Here is a 22069-nt window from a genome sequence, read left to right on the forward strand (position 1 = left end):
AAAAAAATTTCCATGTGATTTCCACATAGCATTTCCCCCCCTTTGTTATAACTTAATTTCTAACTTATTTAAAGCATTTTGCCTATGTGTAGATCCACTCTGAAAGTAAAGCAAAGCAATTAAAAAACAACCTGAAGCATTTTTTTTAAAAACCAGCCATTAATGTATTAAAACAAGTTTAAAAACGGTTGTACCCAAATCTTGTGTCTGGATAGGTCCACCGAAACAAGAAAAGGTTTCAGCAAGCATCTAGAACAGTACAAGGAAAGCAACTTCCTAATGTCAATAGGCAGGGGGTTCCAGAGGACACTAAATGAGCGATCCTGTGCAAATGAGGAACCAAGGCTGTGTGGCAATTGTAAAAGTAAAGGTAAAGGTAAAGGGACCCCTGACCATTAGGTCCAGTCGTGACCGACTCTGGGGTTGCGGTGTTCATCTCGCTTTATTGGCCGAGGGAGTTGGCGTACGGCTTCCAAGTCATGTGGCCAGCATGACTAAGCCGCTTCTGGCGAACCAGAGCAGTGCATGGAAACGCCATTTACCTTCCCGCTGGAGCGGTACCTATTGATCTACTTGCACTTTGACGTGCTTTCGAACTGCTAGGTTGGCAGGAGCAGGGACCGAGCAACAGGAGCTCACCCCGTCGCGGGGATTCGAACCACTGACCTCCTGATCGGCAAGTCCTAGGCTCTGTGGTTTAACCCACAGCGACACCCGCGTCCCAATGCCAGTGTTTTTCTGTGGGGAAACAGGGCTACACATACCCCTAAACATTTTGTGAATCTAAGTTTGGCCTCATTGAGGGGCAGTATTTCAATTTGAGTAGGAAAATGAGATTACCCCTAAACATTTGTTTATTTTTAGGGGGAAAAGCACTGCATAATGCTAAACCAGCCACCCGATAGCTTGCTTCTGCCTTCCTTGAGAGGAGGGGGCAGGTATAAAGCGAAGTGCACCAGCACGCAGCTCAGGCACTGGTTAATTTCTCTAATTGTGATTTATGGCCAGTGTTACATGTGAACGCAGCCAAGCTAAGAAGCATCAGAGCACCTGATAAAAGCAATATCAACAGTCCAGACTATGACACATATAAAAGCGGACAAAACAGCAAAAAATAGTACATCGGGAGACCAGAAGCAGAAAAGTACTGACATAAATACCAATTATATGCAACGTGGAATGAAACAAAAAAAGTCTTTAAGGCCCCTTTAGGAACCATCAGTGTAGGGACCATATGCATCGAACTGCTTAGGTCTTTAAAGATACCGTATTTTTCACTCTATAAGACGCACCCGACCATAAGACACACCTAGTTTTAGAGGAGAACAAGAAAAAAAATTCTCTCCCTCTCTGTGCAGTGCCTCTCCAGCGAAGCGAAGTCAGAACAGCAAGAGGGATCGCTGCGCACCGATTCCTCTCGCTCTCCTGGCTTCAGCGAAAGCAACGGAAAGCCTCCGGAGAACAGCGATAGGAGCGCTCCCACTGTACTCTGGAGGCTTTGCGTGGCTATCCCTGAAGCCAGGAGAGCGAGAGGGATCAGTGCACACTGATCCCTCTCACTCTCCTGGCTTCAGGGATAGCTGCGAAGCCTGCATTCGCTCCATAAGACACACACACATTTCCCCTTTTTAGGAGGGGAAAAGTGCATCTTATAGAGCAAAAAATACGGTCACCACCAGCAGTTGGGCCAAAGAGCAAATTGACCATCCAGTGCTGCTGATAGTAAATCAGTTGTGTGTTCTAACTGCCCAGCTACCCAAAGCAGCCAAGCAGCCACATGCTGTGCTAACTACCCCAGCCTGATGCTTCTAGATGTTGCTAGTTTACAATCTGCATTGTCTTTTACCATTGGCTATTCTGAATGGGGCTTGATGAGAACTGCAGTCCAACAACATCTGGAGGGCACCAGGTTGGCGAATGCAGTTCCACACCAACCCATAGCTGTCAACTTACAGATTTGAAAATAAGGGATCAGCAGCCAAAATAAGGGATTTTCCGCCCACAGGTATGTTCAGCTTCTGAGCCCCTCCGAGCCAAAGGCAGAAAACCCAGCCAGCAGCCAAACGAAGCCTCAAGTGGTGGTCCCCACAGCGCAGCAACCCGGCAAAGGGGATGCAGCAAGGAAAACCACCGTCACCTCTCTGCTGGGAAGCGCTGAGCAAAGGCGAGTCCCCAGGCAACGCGGCCAATTTGATCGGCACAAGGCATGCAAGCTCCACCCCCCAGTCGTTCTTAGACTCCTTATTGGGTGAGCAACGCAGCCAAGCAACACAGTTGGAGCCTCCCTCCTCCCTGGCCGGCAGGGAGGGAGGGAGAGGAGCTGCTTCCTTTGAAACCCGGGAAATTTAAGGGACATCATCAATAAGGGACAGCAGTGGGGCACAGCGCTGGGATAAGGGACTTTCCCACCAAATAAGGGACAGCTGACAGCTATGCACCAACCAGAGCTTCCAAACCATCTTTAAAAGCTGCCCACGCTGCAGAACTATAGTTTGGATATAGCCAGCAGCAAGTATCTGTGGCAAAATCTGTTTCTCCAGGTAAGGTGTTTTTTTTAAATGCCGGCCGTGACCCTAACAAAGCACATAAGGTGAAACGCTTAAGAGTTGCCTAATGGGAAAGCCAAACCTGCAGATCTCTGCATGACACTTCTATGTGTTTGCAAGTCCTGGCCTCTCTCTACCTGCCTCACTCACAGAAAACCATCCACCCACACAAACTTCAGTAAGGAAGCAAGCAGGAAGCCTTTGCAGAGCCTGTGCTAGGTACACAAATGACTCTGTCAATAAGCAAAAGAAATATTTAATTTGCACAGAACTGCAAGCTAGCGATCAGTAAAGAGCTACAGCTCCCGTAAGCTCTAAAAGCAAAAAGCAAACACAAAACTTCTTACCGTATAAACCATGTAATTCATAAGGGAGTCAATTTTAGTCCTTTTAAACCGTGTTTTCCCACTGTTTTTCATTATTTTTGTGTCTGCTCCTAAAATCATATTAAAAACTGCAGTGTAAATGTCACTGAATTTTAAACAAATATGAATACTTTAAAACTGCTTTCTTAACGGCTAAACACAGCTATGAACATGAATAATTTTAAATAATATAAGTACATTTGATTATCTCTCATAATTTTCATGAGGGAGAAGGCTCCATCAAACACAATGAGTCTTACTTCTAAGTAGAAATGTATATACTTGTGTTGTTAATATAGTGGCAACTCTAACAAATGATTTATTTTTTAAAGCTGCTATTTCTGTTGCTGAAAACAGTAAGCTGAATATCCCAGGTGCAATACACTTTCATACGAATATTCCTCTCATGCAAAAGTGTGTATTGTGTGGCTTATGTAGAGGTGCGAGGAGGATTTTAAGACATTTTGGGTTGTCTCTTTGCATGAATATGCAAGTAATTTCCTTTTCTTAGGTTTTTTTTAAAAGACCTAGATTCCAGTCTAAAGCAGAATGCCCCATGGGAAAGATGCAAGCTTCAACAAGCCTTTCGTATTTTATTTTATTTTTAAAAAACACTCACTACCTTGTGTTAAGGTAAAAAGACCTCCCTTCCCCAAATAATTTCATCCCTGCCTAAATCAATCTGTGGATGGGGCATTACATACCCCACAAGTGTCCCAGAAAAACCGGGACATCCCATTCCCCCCCCCCACGATCTCGGCAGCCATTTTGGGTGCCGTAATCTCACATGACTTCTTGCCAAGATCTCGCCCCCTAAAAAAACCCCACTTTTTTGGAGCAGTGAACTCACGCAGCACCCCAAAACACATTTTTGGGGCTCTATGATCCCTCACAGGTCACATGACTCGTGTGGGAGCGTGTCTCAGTTTGGGGACTCAACATATTGGAGGGTATGGCATTAGGTGAAGGAGAGGGTTTTGGGCTCAGCCGCCAACAACTCCAGGCTGGGCTAAGAAAGACTCCTACATTCAGCCCTGCCAATCAATGTCAACAATTACACCCCAACCGCATGAAATAATAATAAAAGAAGAAAAAAGCTGGGATTATTGCTTTGGTCCAGCTCTAATTTAAACAGGCAGCAGCATTCCATTTCCAAAACAGATACCTGCAAATATGACAAGCCCATGACAAACGTCAGTGTTCCGGATTTTGCAGCCACGCAACAAGATTTTATCAGCATCCAAAGCATAGCTTTTTCCTTTCCACTTCAAAGTCCCTGTGAATTTATCGAGTCGGTTGTTGGGCTCTTCGCATTCTATCAAACCTGGTGTGGTAGTTCAAAAAAAGAATGAGGAGAGAGAAAAAAAACACCACGTCACAAGAATGTATTAAAACATTTTCACGGTAAGCCATTCTCTTTCAATATTAAGCAATGAATTCTGCAAAAGTACAATATTTAAAAGGAGATGTTTGAAGGAACAATACCCCTAAGGTTCCTACTGCATCAACTGTGGCAGAAATGCACTGCAGTTTTTACATATAGTTATGTACCACTTGTAGAGTTGGTCTCTGTGGCAGAAATGTTTCAGGGGATGAGGTTAAGACGGCATTTGTAAGCGAAGTAAAAAACATACAGGCACAAACAAGGAAGCAGATCAATCATCAAGAAAAAAGGAAACACACTGATTGCAGTTCCCTTTTAGCCTACGATGGATAAGTCTGCAATACATTTATAGTAAGACAATTTAAGGAGACCTCCCAGTAACTATTGAAAAGGTTTGGATGAGCATGTTATACAGCAAAAAATAAATAAATGCATCTGTATCTGACTGGAATGTAATCAGATGCTAGAAGTGCTTCTACACACGAGATAAATGGAAACTATGGAGTAATCACAAGCAATGGCAAATATGGGGGACCTGTGGCCCTCCAGATGTTGCAGGACTACAATTCACATCATCCTTGACCATTCACCATGCTGGTTGGGAGTGATGGGAGTTGGAGTCCCTAATCATCGGAGAGCTTCATCGTGACCGACATGTCAATCAGAGGGAATTATTTGAAATGCTCAACAAGCATTAAGGTGCCTAAAAGAAAAGCTTTCTTACTCAGGGGACCCCCCCTCTCATACCTGCAATTTTCAGATCTCAAAACACTGGGGTCATTTAAGCGAATCCTTTTCTGCCTCCCCCTCAAAAAATACCCCCAATCCCAAATGACTACCCTTGTGTGAAAACTACTACAGATATAGCTCTGAAATTTGTCAGGATTCATGCCTTCAGAAGGGGCAATCTTGCCTGAAAATTTCACCCAATTATTTCCAATAATAATAATAAAAACACAGGTAGTTCCTGTTTGGGAGGGAAAACAACACATTTTGGGAGTGTCCAGAACAAAATCCTCTGCCCCTATTTGCCTGGAATTTAGCAGGCTGCATCCAGTGAGAAGAGAACTACGTCTGCAGATGTCATCCACTTCTGTCAAAAAGGGGGGAATGTTATTGCAATTGTTTAGTTTCCCAACCATGAATGGGGTGGAAATTAGCCAGACACAAGCCAAATTGGGCAGCCTATGACAGTGATGGCCAAACTTGGCCCTCCAGCTGTTTTGGGACTATAACTCCCATCATCCCTAGCTAACAGAACCAGTGGTCAGGGGTGATGGGAACTGTAGTCCCAAAACAGCTGGAGGGCCAAGTTTGGCCATCACTGGCCTATGAGCCAACTCAGACTGAGATCAGCTGTTTTCCAAAGTGCTGAATTGGGTGCCAAACCAACTTGTACCGTCTTGTGCACATCCTGTTGCTTATTTATAGGTCACCTTTCAGGGCGACCTGCTTCAAAGTGGCTCACCACATATTAAAACACAAAACAGTCCAAGCCATAAAAACCATAGTATAAACACAAAATGTCTAAAAATATAACAGCAACAGCAATTGAAAACAGTGTCAGCGGAATAAAAACAGACCCAAACTTTTTCAAAAGCTGACTAGATGTTTCCCCCCTCCCCCTTAAGGCTTTTGTGTTCTTTTGAAAACCGGTAGAAAAGGTGCAAACATATATCCTTGGGAAGAGACTTCTAAAGTGATGGCCCACTGCAGTCAGGCCCCATGAAGACATGACTCTGCCATCAGCTTAACACTGTTCATCTACCTAGCCTAGTGCTGCTGACTATGACTAAAGGGAGATTGATGATGATGATGATGATGATGATGATGATTAATACCCCGCCCATCTGGCTGGGTTTCCCCAGCCACTCTGGGCGGCTTTCAATCAAGTATTAAAATACAGTAGTCTGTTAAACATTAAAAGCTTCCCTAAAGAGGGCTGCCTTCAGATGTCTTCTAAAAGTCTGGTAGTTGTTCTTCTCTTTGGCATCTGGTGGGAGGGCATTCCACAGGGTGGGTGCCACTACCGAGAAGGCATTTGGGGCAGCAAGTGGCAAAGCCTTTGCTGAAACAGTCATCTCCCAGGATAGGCACACAGCACAAGTGAACAAGGAGGAAGAGATGACACAACCTTGCTTCCCTCACTGCTCACAGGAGAGCAATCAGGAAAGAGTGTTGGGCAAACCAGGCTTTTGTTTTTGAAAGAGACTGCCTTTCCCCTCTTTTTGTAACTTCAGTGGCATTAGGTACTTGCAGCTGTAGCTCATTAGTAAAGCATGGCTTTTGCGTGCACAGTTCTCAGTTGAAATCACTAGCTGGGAAAGTCTCCGTTCGCAAACCTGCAGACCTGCTGCTGGACCATCCTGCATTAGTTGCTCCAGTGTCTTGACATGGCATAAGACAGCATATTCATATGTAATTAAGAAGAAATGCACGTTTGTACAAACCATCAAATGCTGCCAAGGCGCCCTCTTGGTGAAGGTATCTGTCAGTCACCTCCAGAGACATCTTGAACTTCAAATTGGTTTCACTGAAGCACAGGAGGGAAATGCAAAGTTGTAATGTTGCAAATTCTATAGGGACAATGGACCATTAGAAATAGTACTTAAAAGGAACCTTAGCTTAGCTTTCTGTTCTACGAGTTTCTAACAAAACAGCAGGTGAACAACACGCAAAGCAAACAAACATGGCAAAAACCCTGGGGCTCCAAAGAGAGCAACAAGATGTGCTTTGTCACACGGTGTTCTTTGCTACTGAAGTATGAGAACACACAGTGGTGCATGTCCATTTGGGTCAATCAGATGATGGTGCTATAAAATGTTAATCCCAACAGGGCAGAACAGGTTTTCCTAACACATTTGTTGCACATCGATTTTATTAAGCACCGCTTGGGGAAGCTACCTGGAGCCTGCTTAGACATGCAAGCAGGCCTTTTCTTCTTTTCTTTGATCACAACGGGAGAATATGCATTGCACCATGATTACAGAAGCAGGTGATCAGGGGAAAAAATGGCTGTATGAAGCCAGGACCACAGAAATGGCTGCACCTGTCTCTGTGTAAGCCCCTTATCATTCAGGCTAATTTCTCTCTCTATAGTCAAGTATTCCTGCAAATGCTGAAGGTCAGTTGGCCATCTGCATCGCAGGGGATTGGACTAGATGGTCTCTTCCAATTCTGTAATTCTATGATTCAAAACAACAGAACCAATTAATAGTTTTTATCCTTCAGTAGAAGGAGTTATCAGTAGCAGCCCTGGCCATGGTGAGCCATGCCCTACAAAAAGGACAATTTATACAATGGCTCGATGGATAAGACTATATTTGGTTAGGTCTGAGTGTCATGTCACTCAGCTAGATCCAAAACCGACAACCTCCCAGGATGTAATGGTAAAGAATAGCCCCACCTCTGCTCTTGCTATTCACCCAGAAATCAATATTTATATTGGTTCTTGAACAGCTTGGCTCCCAAAGAAATTGGCTCCCGAACGCCGCAAACCCAGAAGTAAGTGTTCCAGTTTGCAAACGTTTTTTGGAAGTCGAACATCCAAAGTGGCTTCTGCTTGAGTGCAGGAAAGTCATGCAGCCAAGTGGAAGCCATGCCTTGGTTTTCGAATGGTTTTGGGAGTCAAACAGACTCCCGGAATGGATTAAGTTCAAGAACCAAAGTACCACTGTACAACCTAATTATGTTTAAGAGCAGTATTTCCTTATCCTATGCACGTTGGGTCAAAATGTGCTTTTCTGAATCCACGCAACCTTAAAATGGACAGAGCAAGTTTTAAAATATAGCACCAAAAAAAACACACATGTTGACTGGGAATTTAGCATGGCTAAGGCTAAGGCTACAAACAAGAATAACTTTTTAATATTATGGGGAGGTAAGCATTAGGAGAAAGAGCCCTTACCCATCTAATTCAGCTGTCTCTACATAGCAAAGGCTATTAGGTTCTGAAGTGGACAGCAGCAGGATATCAGCCTGATTAAATAAAGAATAAAGCAAATTAAATGCATGTGAATGATACTGCCGTCACACAGCAAAAATAAAAAAAAACTCTCTCTCTCTCTCTCTCTCTCTCACACACACACACACACACACACACACACAGCATTTCACTTACAGGAATAAAGGCATTTTTCCTAAGACGGATGATATCACCAACTTTGATGTCCTTCCATTTTGTATTTTCAAACCTTAAGTAGAGAGAAATAATATATATATATTTAAAAAGTGAACTGGATAACATTTAGGAAAAAGGCTGAATGCTCTCAAAGAATATATGCCATTTCTACTAGGTAATATTAACTAATAATATTTCAACCCTTTCAGTTTCTGGCTGTGCAGAAAATTATTAAAAACAGCCATGCTAACTTTCCACAGAAAACCTTTTTGAAACATGTATGATTAATGCAGTGTGATAGCTGTTCAGACAGACAATTGTTAAGGTGACACCTATAGAACCATACCTGCCATCCTTGATTACATCACACGTGCGGTTGTTAATTTCATTGTCCATCCGATGCCGAGCCTAAAAAAAAGGAAGAAGAAGGGAAAGAGATTAAAATAACCTATGCTGTCGTCTTAAAGCACAGCTGGGCAACCTGTATGAGGCCCTCAAACCTCTTCAGCACAGACCTTAAGCCCAGAAGAATGAATGGAGTTGGAATGAAGGAGTGTGTGTTTAGAACCCCAATACCTTACAGAACATCATCTTCTAAGTGAGCATTCCCATATCCCAGCACCGGAGGCCTTCTCTATTTTCCCCCACCCCCTAGAAACTATTCAGGGGATGGCAACAAGGGAATGGGCTTGTGTCCTCCCCCCTCGTCTACAGAATTCTCTCCCCCAGGGAGCCTCGCCTGGCACCAACACTGACATCTTTAGCCAAAGAAGTTTATCTTCTCCCAGGAAACTGAGTGGTGTTTGTTTTTGCTTTGCTATCTGTGGTGGACAGGGAATGGGTTGTTTATATGGTTTGATCTCCTCCTGCTTTGCTTTCAATTAATGCGCATGTTACTATTATTTGTAAGATTTAATTTTTTTAAGATGCTTGTGTAAAGTGGCTACTAAACTTAGGAAACAGTAATAGTAATAACCATCCGTTCTATTTTGAATGAACAAAATTAACCTTTGTACATTCCTTGATAGGTCAGAAAGCAAAGAATAGGAAGTTCCAATTGCAGTGAATAATCTTGCTAGGAACAAAAGTTTCGTGGATTCATTCTTTGGGGTGGCATAAAACACAATTCTCTCTTATATTTATTTCTTGCAGGTCACCAAACTGACCTGTTGTTACAATTATAATTTGTCATTCACCCTTTTTGCTCTTTGGTCCAGGAAGGTTTCTTGTGACAATTATTTTAACTACCCCAATATAATGCCGAGGGGGGGGGGGAGAGAGAAACACCCTGAAATGTAAAAAGAGGAAGAATACATAAATAAATAAAACAATGCTTACAATATCATCCACTAGGTCTTTTATCGCAGTGATGCCGAGAACCAAGAGTAAAGGTATCAGAGTTGTATACCATGAGAGGGTGGTTATCTGAGGAATGCACTGCAAGAAAAAAAGAGAGGAATATTTATTTATTTATTTATTTATTATTTTTGAATTTTTTTAAAAAAAACTACTACCCTGCATTTACATACAAGGTGTTTTACACATCTGTAAATGCCATATCTCAGCAGTAGACCACATGGCTTTGCATATACAAATTTTCACACAGTAAATATCTTTGAGCTGTTAACTCTCCATGCCTGGCACCATGGGGAGTCCTGTCCCCCCGCCCCAACCTCCACTAAGGTACATTTTGAAAAGCAGCAATGGTCAAAAGAAGAGCTGCACCAGCAAGTAAACAGGCAGGTGTGATGGGAGAGCAGAGCATGCTGTTAACCGAGACAAGCTTGCATCTACACGTTAAGCTCAAAACCAGTTGCAGCATCACAGCTGATCCTCCAGGAATGAACGGAATTGCAGTTACGCAGGGAGGAGGACTTTGAAAGGTCTAAGCTGGAGAGCCATTGTTCTCTCAAGTCAGGGTGGAGTGATTCTCGGAGCCCTAACACCTAAATGCTCCATTGTTCATGCACTAAAATAATAAATTTGAAAAACCAATCAACCCAGATATCCTCTTTGACCATTTCCTACTGATAATGGTACCTGACTTTCCCAACCCTTCAGTTTTAATAGGCTCAGCTGCAGGAGGAAAGGCAGATTTAGGGGAGAACAACCAGTTCAGTCACACTGGGTACGGAGCCTTGGGGTCACTGCTGGGGGCACCGTAACTACGATTCCGAATGAAGAGCAATAGGTGGAGGGGTGCTGAATTTTGGCATCACACAGGGTGCTGCTGAAATTTGAGACCCCGAGATCTGCCACCTATGAAGAGTTGTACTTCATCGCACACCTGCTTTAAATGGGGCACAAAGGAGTGGGGGATGGAGGACCCAGTCTCCACAATGAATTATGCAGTCATGTTTTACCTGTAAAATAAGTAGAACCAAGAAATAGAAGTTGGCGACCCTTTTAAACTGTTCAAATAAATTCAGTGGCAAGAAGGTAATGGGATTATACTTGTAGGTTTTGATTGCATTCCCCTGTGGAAGAAGACAAAGAAGCAAATTACAGAAAAAGCATTAAATATACTAACAAGGTAGCATTTCATGTGAAACGTTATCATTTAGTGAAATCATTCTTCAGTTAGGCAAGTGCATTATAGTTTTCCAGCGGATATGGGGGTGTTCATGTTCTGTGAAAAGGTGTAACCCGTGGGTAGGCAAACTAAGGCCCGGGGGCCGGATCCAGCCCAATCACCTTCTAAATCTGACCCGCGGATGGTCCGGGAATCAGCGTGTTTTTACATAAGTAGAATGTGTCCTTTTATTTAAAATGAATCTCTGGGTTATTTGTGGGACATAGGAATTGGTTCATTTTTATTTTTATTTTCAAAATATAGTCCGGCCCCCCACAAGGTCTGAGGGACAGTGGACCAGCCCCCTGCTGAAAAAGTTTGCTGACCCCTGGTGTAACCCATTTCATGCTAAAACAAGGCATTTTAAAAAAAACAAAAAAACCTGCAGGAACTTTTTCCTCCAGGTCAGGTGTTGAACTGGAATGGATGAAGGATAAGAAACGTGTGGTTCTCTAGATACTATTAAACTCCAACTCCCATCAGTTCTACCTAGGGCCAATGCTCAGGGATGATGGGAATTGTACTCCAGTAATGAAAACCAACGAAGCACGACTAATTGATCCCTGGACTAGGTGAAGGTCCACTTCAACACCATGATATTATTATTATTATTATTAATCCACTTACTGCATATTTACTTTTCTTAAGGCACAGATAAGTCGTTTTCATAAATTGGGGCTGTTCATAGAAGGCACAATCATTTGCTTTAACTTGCCAGCCGCATTCTGAAAAACAAGAAAATGAAAACCATAAAGTGTGATCATCATGAACTTAATAATCAAGTGACTGAAAGCAGGAAATTTATTAACTCCCACCGGCATATGAAGGCTTGAATGGTTAGGACCCCCATCCCACGTCCTGGTTAGCAGTCTTAGCATACCCAAGATCAAAAAGAAACTACAAATGCAACAAAGATGAGCAGAGGAATAAATGTTCTGCTTTTAAACATTACTCCTTGTTCAAAGAATTAACAGAACAAGGGAACCCTAAGGAATTCGAAACAACTTCCCTTGATTTGCATAATTTCAAAACTACCTACAAGCTTCTTACTTTTGCTTCCGCTAAGGCAAAAGTGGGAAAACAAGTTAGCCGTGGGAGAGAGAAATAAGCTTTACTACCGGAATGACCTTGGGGAGAACATCCCAGGTAAATACGGTGCAATTTGTGGTGATGTCAACCATTTGTCTTTTAGAAAATTAGCAAAGAACAGACTGGAAATCTCACTTAAAGGTTATCCTTATGACTCATCTACTGGTGGATCTAGTGGAGAGAAAAGTTAATTTACTGCCACAACTATTTTTCTTCATCTCAGACCTACTTTTCACATCAGCATGTAGAGCAGGCTTCCTCAACCTCGGCCCTCCAGATGTTTTGAGACTACAATTCCCATCATCCCCAACCACTGGTCCTGCTAGCTAGGGATCATGGAAGTTGTAGGCCAAAAACATCTAGAGGGCCAAGTTTGAGGAAGCCTGATGTAGAGCCATTGGCAGGGTGGATAAAAATAAATGATTTATAAAAATAAAAAATGGATTTTTAAAATTTAAAATGGATTTTTAAAATTTAAATTCGATTTTTTAAACATTTAAATTGTGTGTGTGTGTGTGTGTGTGTGTGTGTGTATAAATAAAAAATAAAATGCTTTCGGAGGAAAAATCTTTCTAAAGATAGTTTTCTATTTAACTTACATTATAGTCCTTCAGGAAATAAGGATTTGTTTTCAATTATGTTGCATGAGGCTTTATATGCAATGTTTTAATTTTTGGGTAAACGAATTCCATTAATCCATTCACAATGTCATGCTCTTCCAGAGGTTTCTGTAAGATTATTTGGGGCAGTTTTTCTAACAAGAAGATATTATCACAGATGCTTGTTTTTGCAGTTTTCAAAAGTGTGAATTTGTGTCTGCAGAGATAATGTGCCTTTTCTTCACAGGAAATATGTTGTAAAATAAACATACACAGAGTTGAGCGGGGGGGGGACGGGACGACCTTAATCCCATTGTTCCACTGCAAATTTATATACACAGAATCAGCCCCTCTTAAATACTAAGTTCCAAGAGGTTCAATGAATAGATTGTTTGGAGTGGAACAGATCTGCACAAGTAGCTAAGTAAGAAGCAGTAAAAATGAAAACGCAACCTTGTGAGCGGAATACTCCACAATTCTTGGGATCTTTGTGTAATAATTGTGTGAGTCAGTTGCATGTCTGTGCAACTCAGACTTGAGGCAAGTGCTGAAGGCACTTCGGGGCTGGCAACCTCTTCCCAATCCCACTGGGTTGCAACAACTGCGCTAACACTTAACTGTACAGAATAGGCACCTGAACGTAGAAGCAAATCCAAATAGGTGTGTGTGTGGAAATAGTAACTGGGATCTGTAAGTCCTTGGAAGACCTTGAAGTGCTTGCCAGTCAACTAATAAGAGTTCGCTGGTTCCAGGCCCTTCTTCTCATTTGTAAATATTAATATTATACCAATAAGAATGAGTCTTTCTGTAAAAAAAATAATGATTTAAATCAAGTCTTACTGGCTAGTGATTTAAATCAAATCCACCCTGGCTATTGGTTTATGCATAAGTGCCAAGCTTGTGTGAATGAACTGTTTGTGTCAAATTGCACCTTGAGCCTGATAGTATATACCCTTTCAAAATCTACATTGCAAAGTCCTGAAATTATGATTATAGGAATTTCCATCACCACCACCCCACAGACAAAAACTGGCAGCGAATACTTGTAGTTCTGGGGATTCTCAGCATTTACTAGTGTGGTGTGGTGTAGTGGTTAAGAGCAGTAGTCACGTAATCTGGGTAACCGGGTTCGCGTCTCCGCTCCTCCACGTGCAGCTGCTGGGTGACCTTGGGCCAGTCACACTTCTTTGAAGTCTCTCAGCCCCACTCACCTCACAGAGTGTTTGTTGTGGGGGAGGAAGGGAAAGGAGAATGTTAGCCGCTTTGAGACTCCTGAAGGGGAGTGAAAGGCGGGATATCAAATCCAAACTCTTCTACTAGAACAAATTTCAGAACTGCAGCTGTTGTCTTTGCTGAGTTTTCTTGTTGAGAAGTGGGCTAGTCCATCTAAGCAGAAATGAGTTATGTATTTTTGGAAGTACATTACATATTTTGGGGGGGGGGTTCTGGAGCGCCAGAAAAACTAAGTTAATAAAAGTAGAGAAAGTATGCTTTAAAATGTGGTGGTTTATGAGGGTTAAAAGAAGGGGGAAGTGATAATTTTTACAGTATTGCTTTGCATCAACTTGAAAATTCAAAGCTTGTGAAAAACAGAGTTGGAAATAGATGGGACAAGGATTGTTTATATGCTATTGTAAAATATATGGGAAGTTAAATATTGCAACCTATTTATCCACATACCTATTTCATACTTTCATGCGTAGATTTATACTCCTCATTTTATATTTATAAGTTAGACTATTAGTTTTCTCTGTATCCATATCTTATCTTGATTATATTACTATGCATTCTTGTATATTTATAGTATACTTTATATGTACAAATAATATAAAAATTAAAAAACCCATGCATAAAATGTGGCTTGTGCGTTTTCAGCCAGTTGTTTAGAGGATATGGCCAAATAAATTTCATTTTAAACAGGCTTATGCCACTTCCAAACCACATTGATAGTTTCCCTGCTGGATCAATCTAGGAATGACCCTGTGGTGTTTTGGAAACTGAACAGTAAAAACATAACACTCAGAGTAATTGCTTCCGACGAAGCTGGCTGTTGGAAGATTTAGGACAGTCAAATGAAAGTACTTCATACAGTGCAGTGATGGCCAGGGCTGGCCCAATACATTTTGCCACCTGAGGCAAACCACAAAATGGAACCCACCACCACCACCACAGCAGGGAAGAAGGAGTGAGTGAAGATCTCCATCAGAAACAAGTTGGGAAACTCAAAACAACCTTACTCAATGGTCAAGTGGAAATCAAAGGCCATTGCAGTGAGGAAAATGGACCCGCTCTGAATCTTGTTGGGTGGGTGCACAGCCCAGGAGACCCCAGAGGGCAGCCCTCACCATTTCCTTCCTAAGGGGTGGGAGTAGACCAGCCGCATCTCCTATTCTCCAAGAGGCCACTGGGGAGGCAGCCATGGGGGTGGCAGATTCCACTACCAAGGAGAAGGCCCGGCTATCACTGTCGCAGTGGAAGCAACAGCAGCAGACAAAGACTTCCTTGGAGCTGCTGCTCCTGTGGATCACCTTGCCTTGGGTGTGGGCCGGCCCCAGTGATGGACACCAACTTGGATGGCTTTAAAAGAGGATTAGACAAATTCATGGAGAATAAGGCTATCAGTGGCTGCTAGCTATGTTCTGTCTGCTAGCTATACTAGTTAGTGGGGGTGCCACAAGTGGGGAGAGTCCCGTCACACTCAGGCCCTGCTTCCCATTGACATCTGGTTGACCACTCCACACAGAACTGAATGGGCCTTTGACGTGATCCAGCGCGGCTCACCTTACATTCCCCTTCCGGAATCATTCACGTCCGACTCACCTTTTCTAAGCGTATCTCGAGTCACTTCCACCTCTCTGTTGATGCGGTTTTGCTCTGGCTCGACAGGAGGCGGAACGTCCAATTCATCCTCTGTCTCATCATCGCTATATGGCACCTCTTCGTCGTTGGGTTGGGAGTCCTCGTCAAAGGTAGTTTCCGAATCTCTTTCCGAATTCATTCTCCTAGCCGTTCCTAAAGCCGGAAATGAAAGCAAACCCGAGTTCAGCCTAGCAGGATAGCCATAGCATACAGCCTCACCCACCCCCCTGAGAGACTTTGCAAACAGGAACCAAGTTCTCTTAGCACCACTTAAAAATAATAATAAAAGGTATTAATTTTTTCTGAATCTCAGCCATGCATCTGTTTTCAGTTGCCTGTCTCCTGACGTGGTTGAAGTCTCTCACCTAAGACATAGTCCCTGGTAACAGATTAAACTGCCAAAGGAAGTTGGGCTGAGAGTTCTGTAGTCTTGTGCAAATACACCTAGGAGTTTACAGGCAGTAAAATGTAATGGTGGTGGTGGAGAAACGTTAAAGGATCATTTTCTAAGTGAATAGGTACAGCTAAAAACTTCGTATATTCCAGCCTCAATTGTTCTTGGCTCATGGTGCTAGCAGACAATCAAGTTCAAGGTGGACTACTGAGGGGAGGGCATATACTTTACATCCAAAGGGAAGTCAATTCACCCATCAAATTCCTCTCAAAGAGCCAGAGGGTTTTAGCTGTCTCCATATACATGAGCAACACACATGCTTCCCATGCATTAGATCATGGGTGGTGAAGATCCTGTGCCCCTACAGAGGACATTGGACTCCAACTCACATCAGCTCCCAGCCACGATGGCTCATAGTCAGGGATGATGGGAACTGAACCCCAGAAACATCTGGAGGGCCACAGATTATTTATCCCTGCAACAGGACTTCCATTTGAACTATCAGAGAAAGGAGGGAAATAAGCCTCAATGTGCACATCTGCCACAGTGTCAACAGTTGCCCAAACTTGATAATGATTTCAAGGATTAAAAATGCTCCACATGCACTATATAGTTGTTGTAAACAAAGCTGTTGTCTTATTATCTCCCGTATTAAAGATGAGGAGGACTGAGGCAGAGAGAGAGAGAGAGAGAGCAGTGTGCCTAGTGAGCTCACACCAGATGTTAAAATTTGATCCAAGGACTTTCTGATTCATTGCTCTCGTTCTTCACCTAGCCTACACTGGGATTTCTGCACTCATCCCTTCTTAGCCACCATCCTCGTCATCATGGCAAATTTAAACACATCAGAAAAATTCTCAAAGTAGTGTACAGATAAAATGCAGCTAAAATCCAAAAAACAAATGTAGGCAACTGAAAGATGTGCTTTCAAAAACAAAAAAAGTGTAATTGTCAAATTTATCTGCAGCTCCAACCTTATACAGGCCGAGTTATACATACAGCATTTGTTTCCCCAACACTACACACAAGCAAAGACAATCCTAGATTTCTTCTTGATATCTGCATCCTGCAAATATACTGTATTTTTCGCTCTATAAGACGCACCAGACCACAAGACGCACCTAGTTTTTGGAGGAGGAAAACAAGAAAAAAAGTATTCTGAATCTCAGAGGCCAGAACAACAAGAGGGATCTCTGCGCAGTGAAAGCAGCAATCCCTCTTGCTGTTCTGGCTTCTGAAATAGCTGTGCAGCCTGCATTCGCTCCATAAGACGCACACACATTCCCCCTTACTTTTTAGGAGGGAAAAAGTGAGTCTTATAGAGCAAAAAATACGGTACCTTATTCTCTCATTCACTTGGAGATGCAAATTTACCGTATTTTTCGCTCTATAAGACGCACTTTCCCCTCCTAAAAAGTAAGGGTAAATGTGTGTGCGTCTTATGGAGCGAATGCAGGCTGCGCAGCTATCCCAGAAGCCAGAAGAGCGAGAGGGATCGGTGCGCAGCGATCCCTCTTGCTCTTCTGGCTTCAGGGATAGCCACGCGAAGCTTCTTGAGTGCAGCGAGAGTGCTCCTCCCTCTTTGCTCAAGAGGCTTTGCATTGCTTTCTTGTTTCTTGTTTTCCTCCTCTAAAAACTAGATGCGTCTTATGGTCGGGTGCATCTTATAGAGCGAAAAATACAGTAGTTAATCAATGTATTAAAACTCAAATGTTTCACAAACCTTTCTTTCAACAAGTGGCAGGATCTAATAAAATTACCACATGCTTCTATCCTGCATGTGTACAGAGGCTGGACAGCTATCCGTCAGAGACGCTGGAGCTGCAATCGGCATTACAGATCCTGCATTGCAAGGGGGCTCAGCTGGATGACCTCTTAGTACACATTTTCATCTCTATGATAAAGGATCATTTGCCTAAGGCACAACCCTGGCATTGCCACCTGCCTTCTGCCAAACGTAGCTCGCATTCAGTCCCCAGAAAACTCCTTAGAATGAGGTGTGCAATTATGCAGCCATCTCTTATCAGTACAGCAACTGAATACTAAAAAGCAGGCCTTTGAAGAATATGTTATTAAATAAAATTTCTGTGAATTTGTGTGTGGAAATGAATAATAAAAGGGAGGAAGCTCACATATGTGCTTCAGAGATGACAATAAAGGCAATTTTCCAATAAAACACAACAGCACAAAGAAGGGCACCTCTAATAGACCGTTTTGTTTCTTCTTAACGAAGCCTAACAGAACAGAATATGTTGTATTGTGAAGTATGACTACAATCCTTCTCTCTCAGGGGAACTGAACAATGGTTTGCTGCAGAAAGTTGTAATTTAAAGAAGACACACAGCTTTACCCTCTGCCAATACCAAGCACTACACCCCACCCCACAAACCGACTGACTGATTATTTAATTTGTATACTGTTAATATAAGCAGTACGCAGAAAACTGAAACAACAACATTGCAAAGAAGTTACAAAACATATGAAAATCAACATCAATTCATTTTCCTTCTGGCACACCCTCTTCCTCTCAGCCTCTGGGTTCTCTCCTAGGGCCCAAACAAACCCTCAGCTCACCCACAAAAGTCTCATAATAAGAGTTCCTGGAAATAGTCACCCTAGTCTTTCACTCCAGACTTGCATTTTACAGACTGGCCCAAGGTGGATGGTACATCTTCAGGCTGCCCACAGTTGTGACCCATTCAGTTCCCCTCTCCACACCCAGTTCCAGGTGCAGCACAGTTTGTTGAGTTTCCCGGGGGGTCCAGAAGATGGGTTGAGGAACCTATGCTCCTCTGAAAAATTGCTGGATGACAGCTTCCACCATCCTTGATCATTGGACTCTGCAGGCTGGGACAGGGCAGGCAGGGAGGCTGGAGCCCAACAACATCTGGAAAGCCACAGGTTGCCCATCCTTGCAATAAAGCTTGTTAAAAAGTACTAAAAATTTCATGGGTAAGAAGCATATGCAATGGGAATCCAAAGCTCAAGGGAAACTCATTTGAAAGTGGAACGAACTTAAATAGTGTTGAAGTTTAATATGAATGTCACTATCCTTTAGGGTGCTTAATGAACAAATTAGTTGGATTAGATCATTACATTTAAATTTGAATTTTATCAAATATAAAAGCTGCCTTTCTGTGATGTATAAAGGAGGTAAGCTTATAATTCTACAAGCAGTTACCATTTGCTAGAGGGAAGGGCCGTTGTCATTGCTTCATTTCCCATTACATTGACTGAAGCCGCCAAAACAGACTGAAGAAATAAAAAAGTGTGTTCTAAAATTCAGAGCACCGACAATTAAGATTTGGTTTAAAAGGAACTTGAGTAGGAGAATGGAGCTCCACATCCCTGGGCAAGAATCACGGCCTGCAGAGAGACAGTAGTCATAGCAGCCCAATTCCAGTCCTCAATCATCCATGCCACAAGGACTTTAAATCATGATTTTCCGTTTGAACTCTAGTAAGGCTACATAAATGTGCTTCCACACCTGCATATACTAGGAAGACTGTTTTTGCTGATACCGTCTAGGCTAGGGAGTGGCCCTGTTAATGCCTAACAGGGTAATAAAAAAACACACAAACCAAAGCCTTTTAGCTGCTCCCCTAGCCAACTGTTCAACAAACTCTTTGTGCTGGATACCGGATACTCATAAAGAAAAGAGTATTATGACCCTGAGCAGTTCCTTTACAAAAGAAAATAATGAGAGAGAATCGTGACAAATCAGTTATGCTAACTACTCATACACCAGATCCCCATTTTATATGAAAGAGGTACACTGATGTACTGTATAGTAAGAAGCGAGGCTGAATGCTCACGAGACATGTACAATTGCTTTCATTTTTTAAAAAAATTGTAGACCGCCGGGTAAGCTGAGCAACACACTCCAAACAGGTTTTTAGAAAGAAAGAAAGAAAGAAAGAAAGAAGGAAAGAAAGAAAGCCTTCTGGCGTCGATTTAGTTTCTGAAGTCCTAAATGCAACTTGGGTGATCTCATTCTGACTCAGCAGTATTTTTCTCCTTCATCTCAAAACACAACAAGCCTAGATTGCTAATAAAGGCAATAACAACAAACTCAAAGGAATTGTGTATTATGCCACTTAAATCAACAGTCAAAGAACTAAAGCAACATGCCAGTTTCAAGGATACAACCTCTCTCCCTAACTAGCTTTCAAACTCCATGACTGCTTTTTTTGTTGTTGGTTCAAAGGCCAAAGCAACAAAATGTGTTTTAGGTCGCTTGGAGACCTTTGGGTAAGCAGGCGGCTAACAAGTTTAATAAATGATGGTGGTGGTAAATAATAATAAAGCAGCACATGGGACATAACGTAAGTTACAGGCAAGAGAGCATCTGCATATGCTTACTTGTGAATGAACCACCCTTCTGCATCAAATGATTGCCAATCTTATAGATTTGTTGAAAGGATATAGAGCAGAGGGTTTTGTTGATTCTAACTAAGCAGAACATAAGTAATTCATATTATCAATCATTTTAAGAGGTACGGAATGGAGGAATGGAGCGCTTCCTTTGAAAATGCAGGAGTTTTGCAAACTCCAGCATGGCAGCAATCCCACTTTCCTGGAACCATTTCTAAGGACCACAACTGTGTCTTTGCTTCTCCACTTTCAGCAATCCGTTTTGATTCAATGGCTCCCATCAGATTCAAAAGAAGAATCCTTCTAAAAACTTGAACATGGAACTTTCGTCTGCCAATCGTCCAAACAGAGAAGGCTGCTGCTCAAAAGCAAACCTTGATCAGTAGCCATCAAGAGTTTCGTCATCCACGTAATATAACACAGACCAAATATTCGCAGCGGACAAGATGATACCATGTTCTTCCAAATCTTCATAGGGAAATTTATTTTCTATCCATGGGTTTCCTCATTTTTGTACAGTGGTACCTCGGGTTACATACGCTTCAGGTTACATACACTTCAGGTTACAGACTCCACTAACCCAGAAATAGTACCTCGGGTTAAGAACTTTGCTTCAGGATGAGAACAGAAATCGCGCGGCAGCGGGATGGCAGCAGTGGGAGGCCCCATTGACTAAAGTCGTGCTTCAGGTTAAGAACAGTTTCAGGTTAAGAATGGACCTCCGGAACGAATTAAGTACATAACCAGAGGTACCACTGTATTTAATAGCGCCCCAGAAGACACACACTGCAATTAATTATGCTCCTGAAATACGCACTTTTAAAGACACTCTCACGTCAAACACAGTACAGAGCTGATAAGAGTTTAAGGCATCTAATTATTTTCTGCCACTCAAGTCAATGGCTTTGCTCAATGCAACAATCAGGTCTGGGGGGGGGAACCCCACGTTTTACCTCTATGTAAAGGTAAAGGACCCCTGACAGTTAAGTCCAGTCGCGAACGACTCTGGGGTTGCGGCGCTTATCTTGCTTTACTGGCCGAGGGAGCCGACATTTGCCACAGAGGGTCATGTGGCCAGCATGACTAAGCCGCTTCTGGCGAAACCAGAGCAGCACACGGAAACGCCGTTTACCTTCCCACCGGAGCAGTACCCATTTATCTACCTGCACTTTGATGTGCTTTCGAACTGCTAGGTTGGCAGGAGCTGGGACTGAGCAACGGGAGCTCACCCCGTTGCAGGGATTTGAACCGCCGACCTTCCAATCAGCAAGCCCAAGGCTCTGTGGTTTACACCACAGCGCCACCCGCATCCCTTACCTCTTTGATTACATTGTATAGTCTTGCTCCTGAACCATGCAACTTTGCTAACTTCAACAAAATGTTTTATGTAAGGTCGTCCAGGAACCCTACCCCTTGTACAGGTGACAAGGTGAACTCCTATGTCCCTCCTCAGTACCCAAAAGCTCAGCCAACTAAGCCAATGCATGCTGCATTGTCATCCCACCCTCAGTGGTGCATTGCAGTACATACGGGGTAGCCTTCAACCCACTGAGGCGAGGAGTTTCACTGGCACAGGGAAAGCAAGCAGACTGCCACTTGCTTCTTCCTGGTCTGGAAACCGGTTTGCTGGCCTAGGTCAGCTGAGCCCAGCTACGCTGAAGACTCAGATTTGAACAGGTTGCAGACTTGTTACAAGCTCAAAGGAAGTGTGACCTTTTACACACCCCTTTACTCTCTTTCCCAACAATCATTTTAGGCATTGGAGGG

General features: G+C 42.8%; 1 protein-coding gene across 1 annotated transcript in view; it reads right to left on the minus strand.

The window, feature by feature from the left end:
* Nucleotides 1–22069, minus strand: part of ATP8B1 (ATPase phospholipid transporting 8B1) — a 71427-nt gene that overhangs the window by 23128 nt on the left and 26230 nt on the right. Inside the window, exons 2-11 of the mRNA XM_053408615.1 lie at nt 15496–15687; nt 11615–11712; nt 10779–10892; nt 9754–9852; nt 8762–8823; nt 8416–8488; nt 8203–8273; nt 6746–6828; nt 4077–4235; nt 2894–2982 (exon numbers count right to left, since the gene is read on the minus strand). Of these exons, the coding sequence (XP_053264590.1) occupies nt 2894–2982; nt 4077–4235; nt 6746–6828; nt 8203–8273; nt 8416–8488; nt 8762–8823; nt 9754–9852; nt 10779–10892; nt 11615–11712; nt 15496–15673 (1026 nt within the window). The 5' untranslated portion in view covers nt 15674–15687. The remainder of the gene's footprint in view (nt 1–2893; nt 2983–4076; nt 4236–6745; nt 6829–8202; nt 8274–8415; nt 8489–8761; nt 8824–9753; nt 9853–10778; nt 10893–11614; nt 11713–15495; nt 15688–22069) is intronic.

The sequence above is a fragment of the Podarcis raffonei genome, chromosome 11 (assembly GCF_027172205.1).
Source record: "Podarcis raffonei isolate rPodRaf1 chromosome 11, rPodRaf1.pri, whole genome shotgun sequence".
Classification (NCBI taxonomy): domain Eukaryota; kingdom Metazoa; phylum Chordata; class Lepidosauria; order Squamata; family Lacertidae; genus Podarcis; species Podarcis raffonei.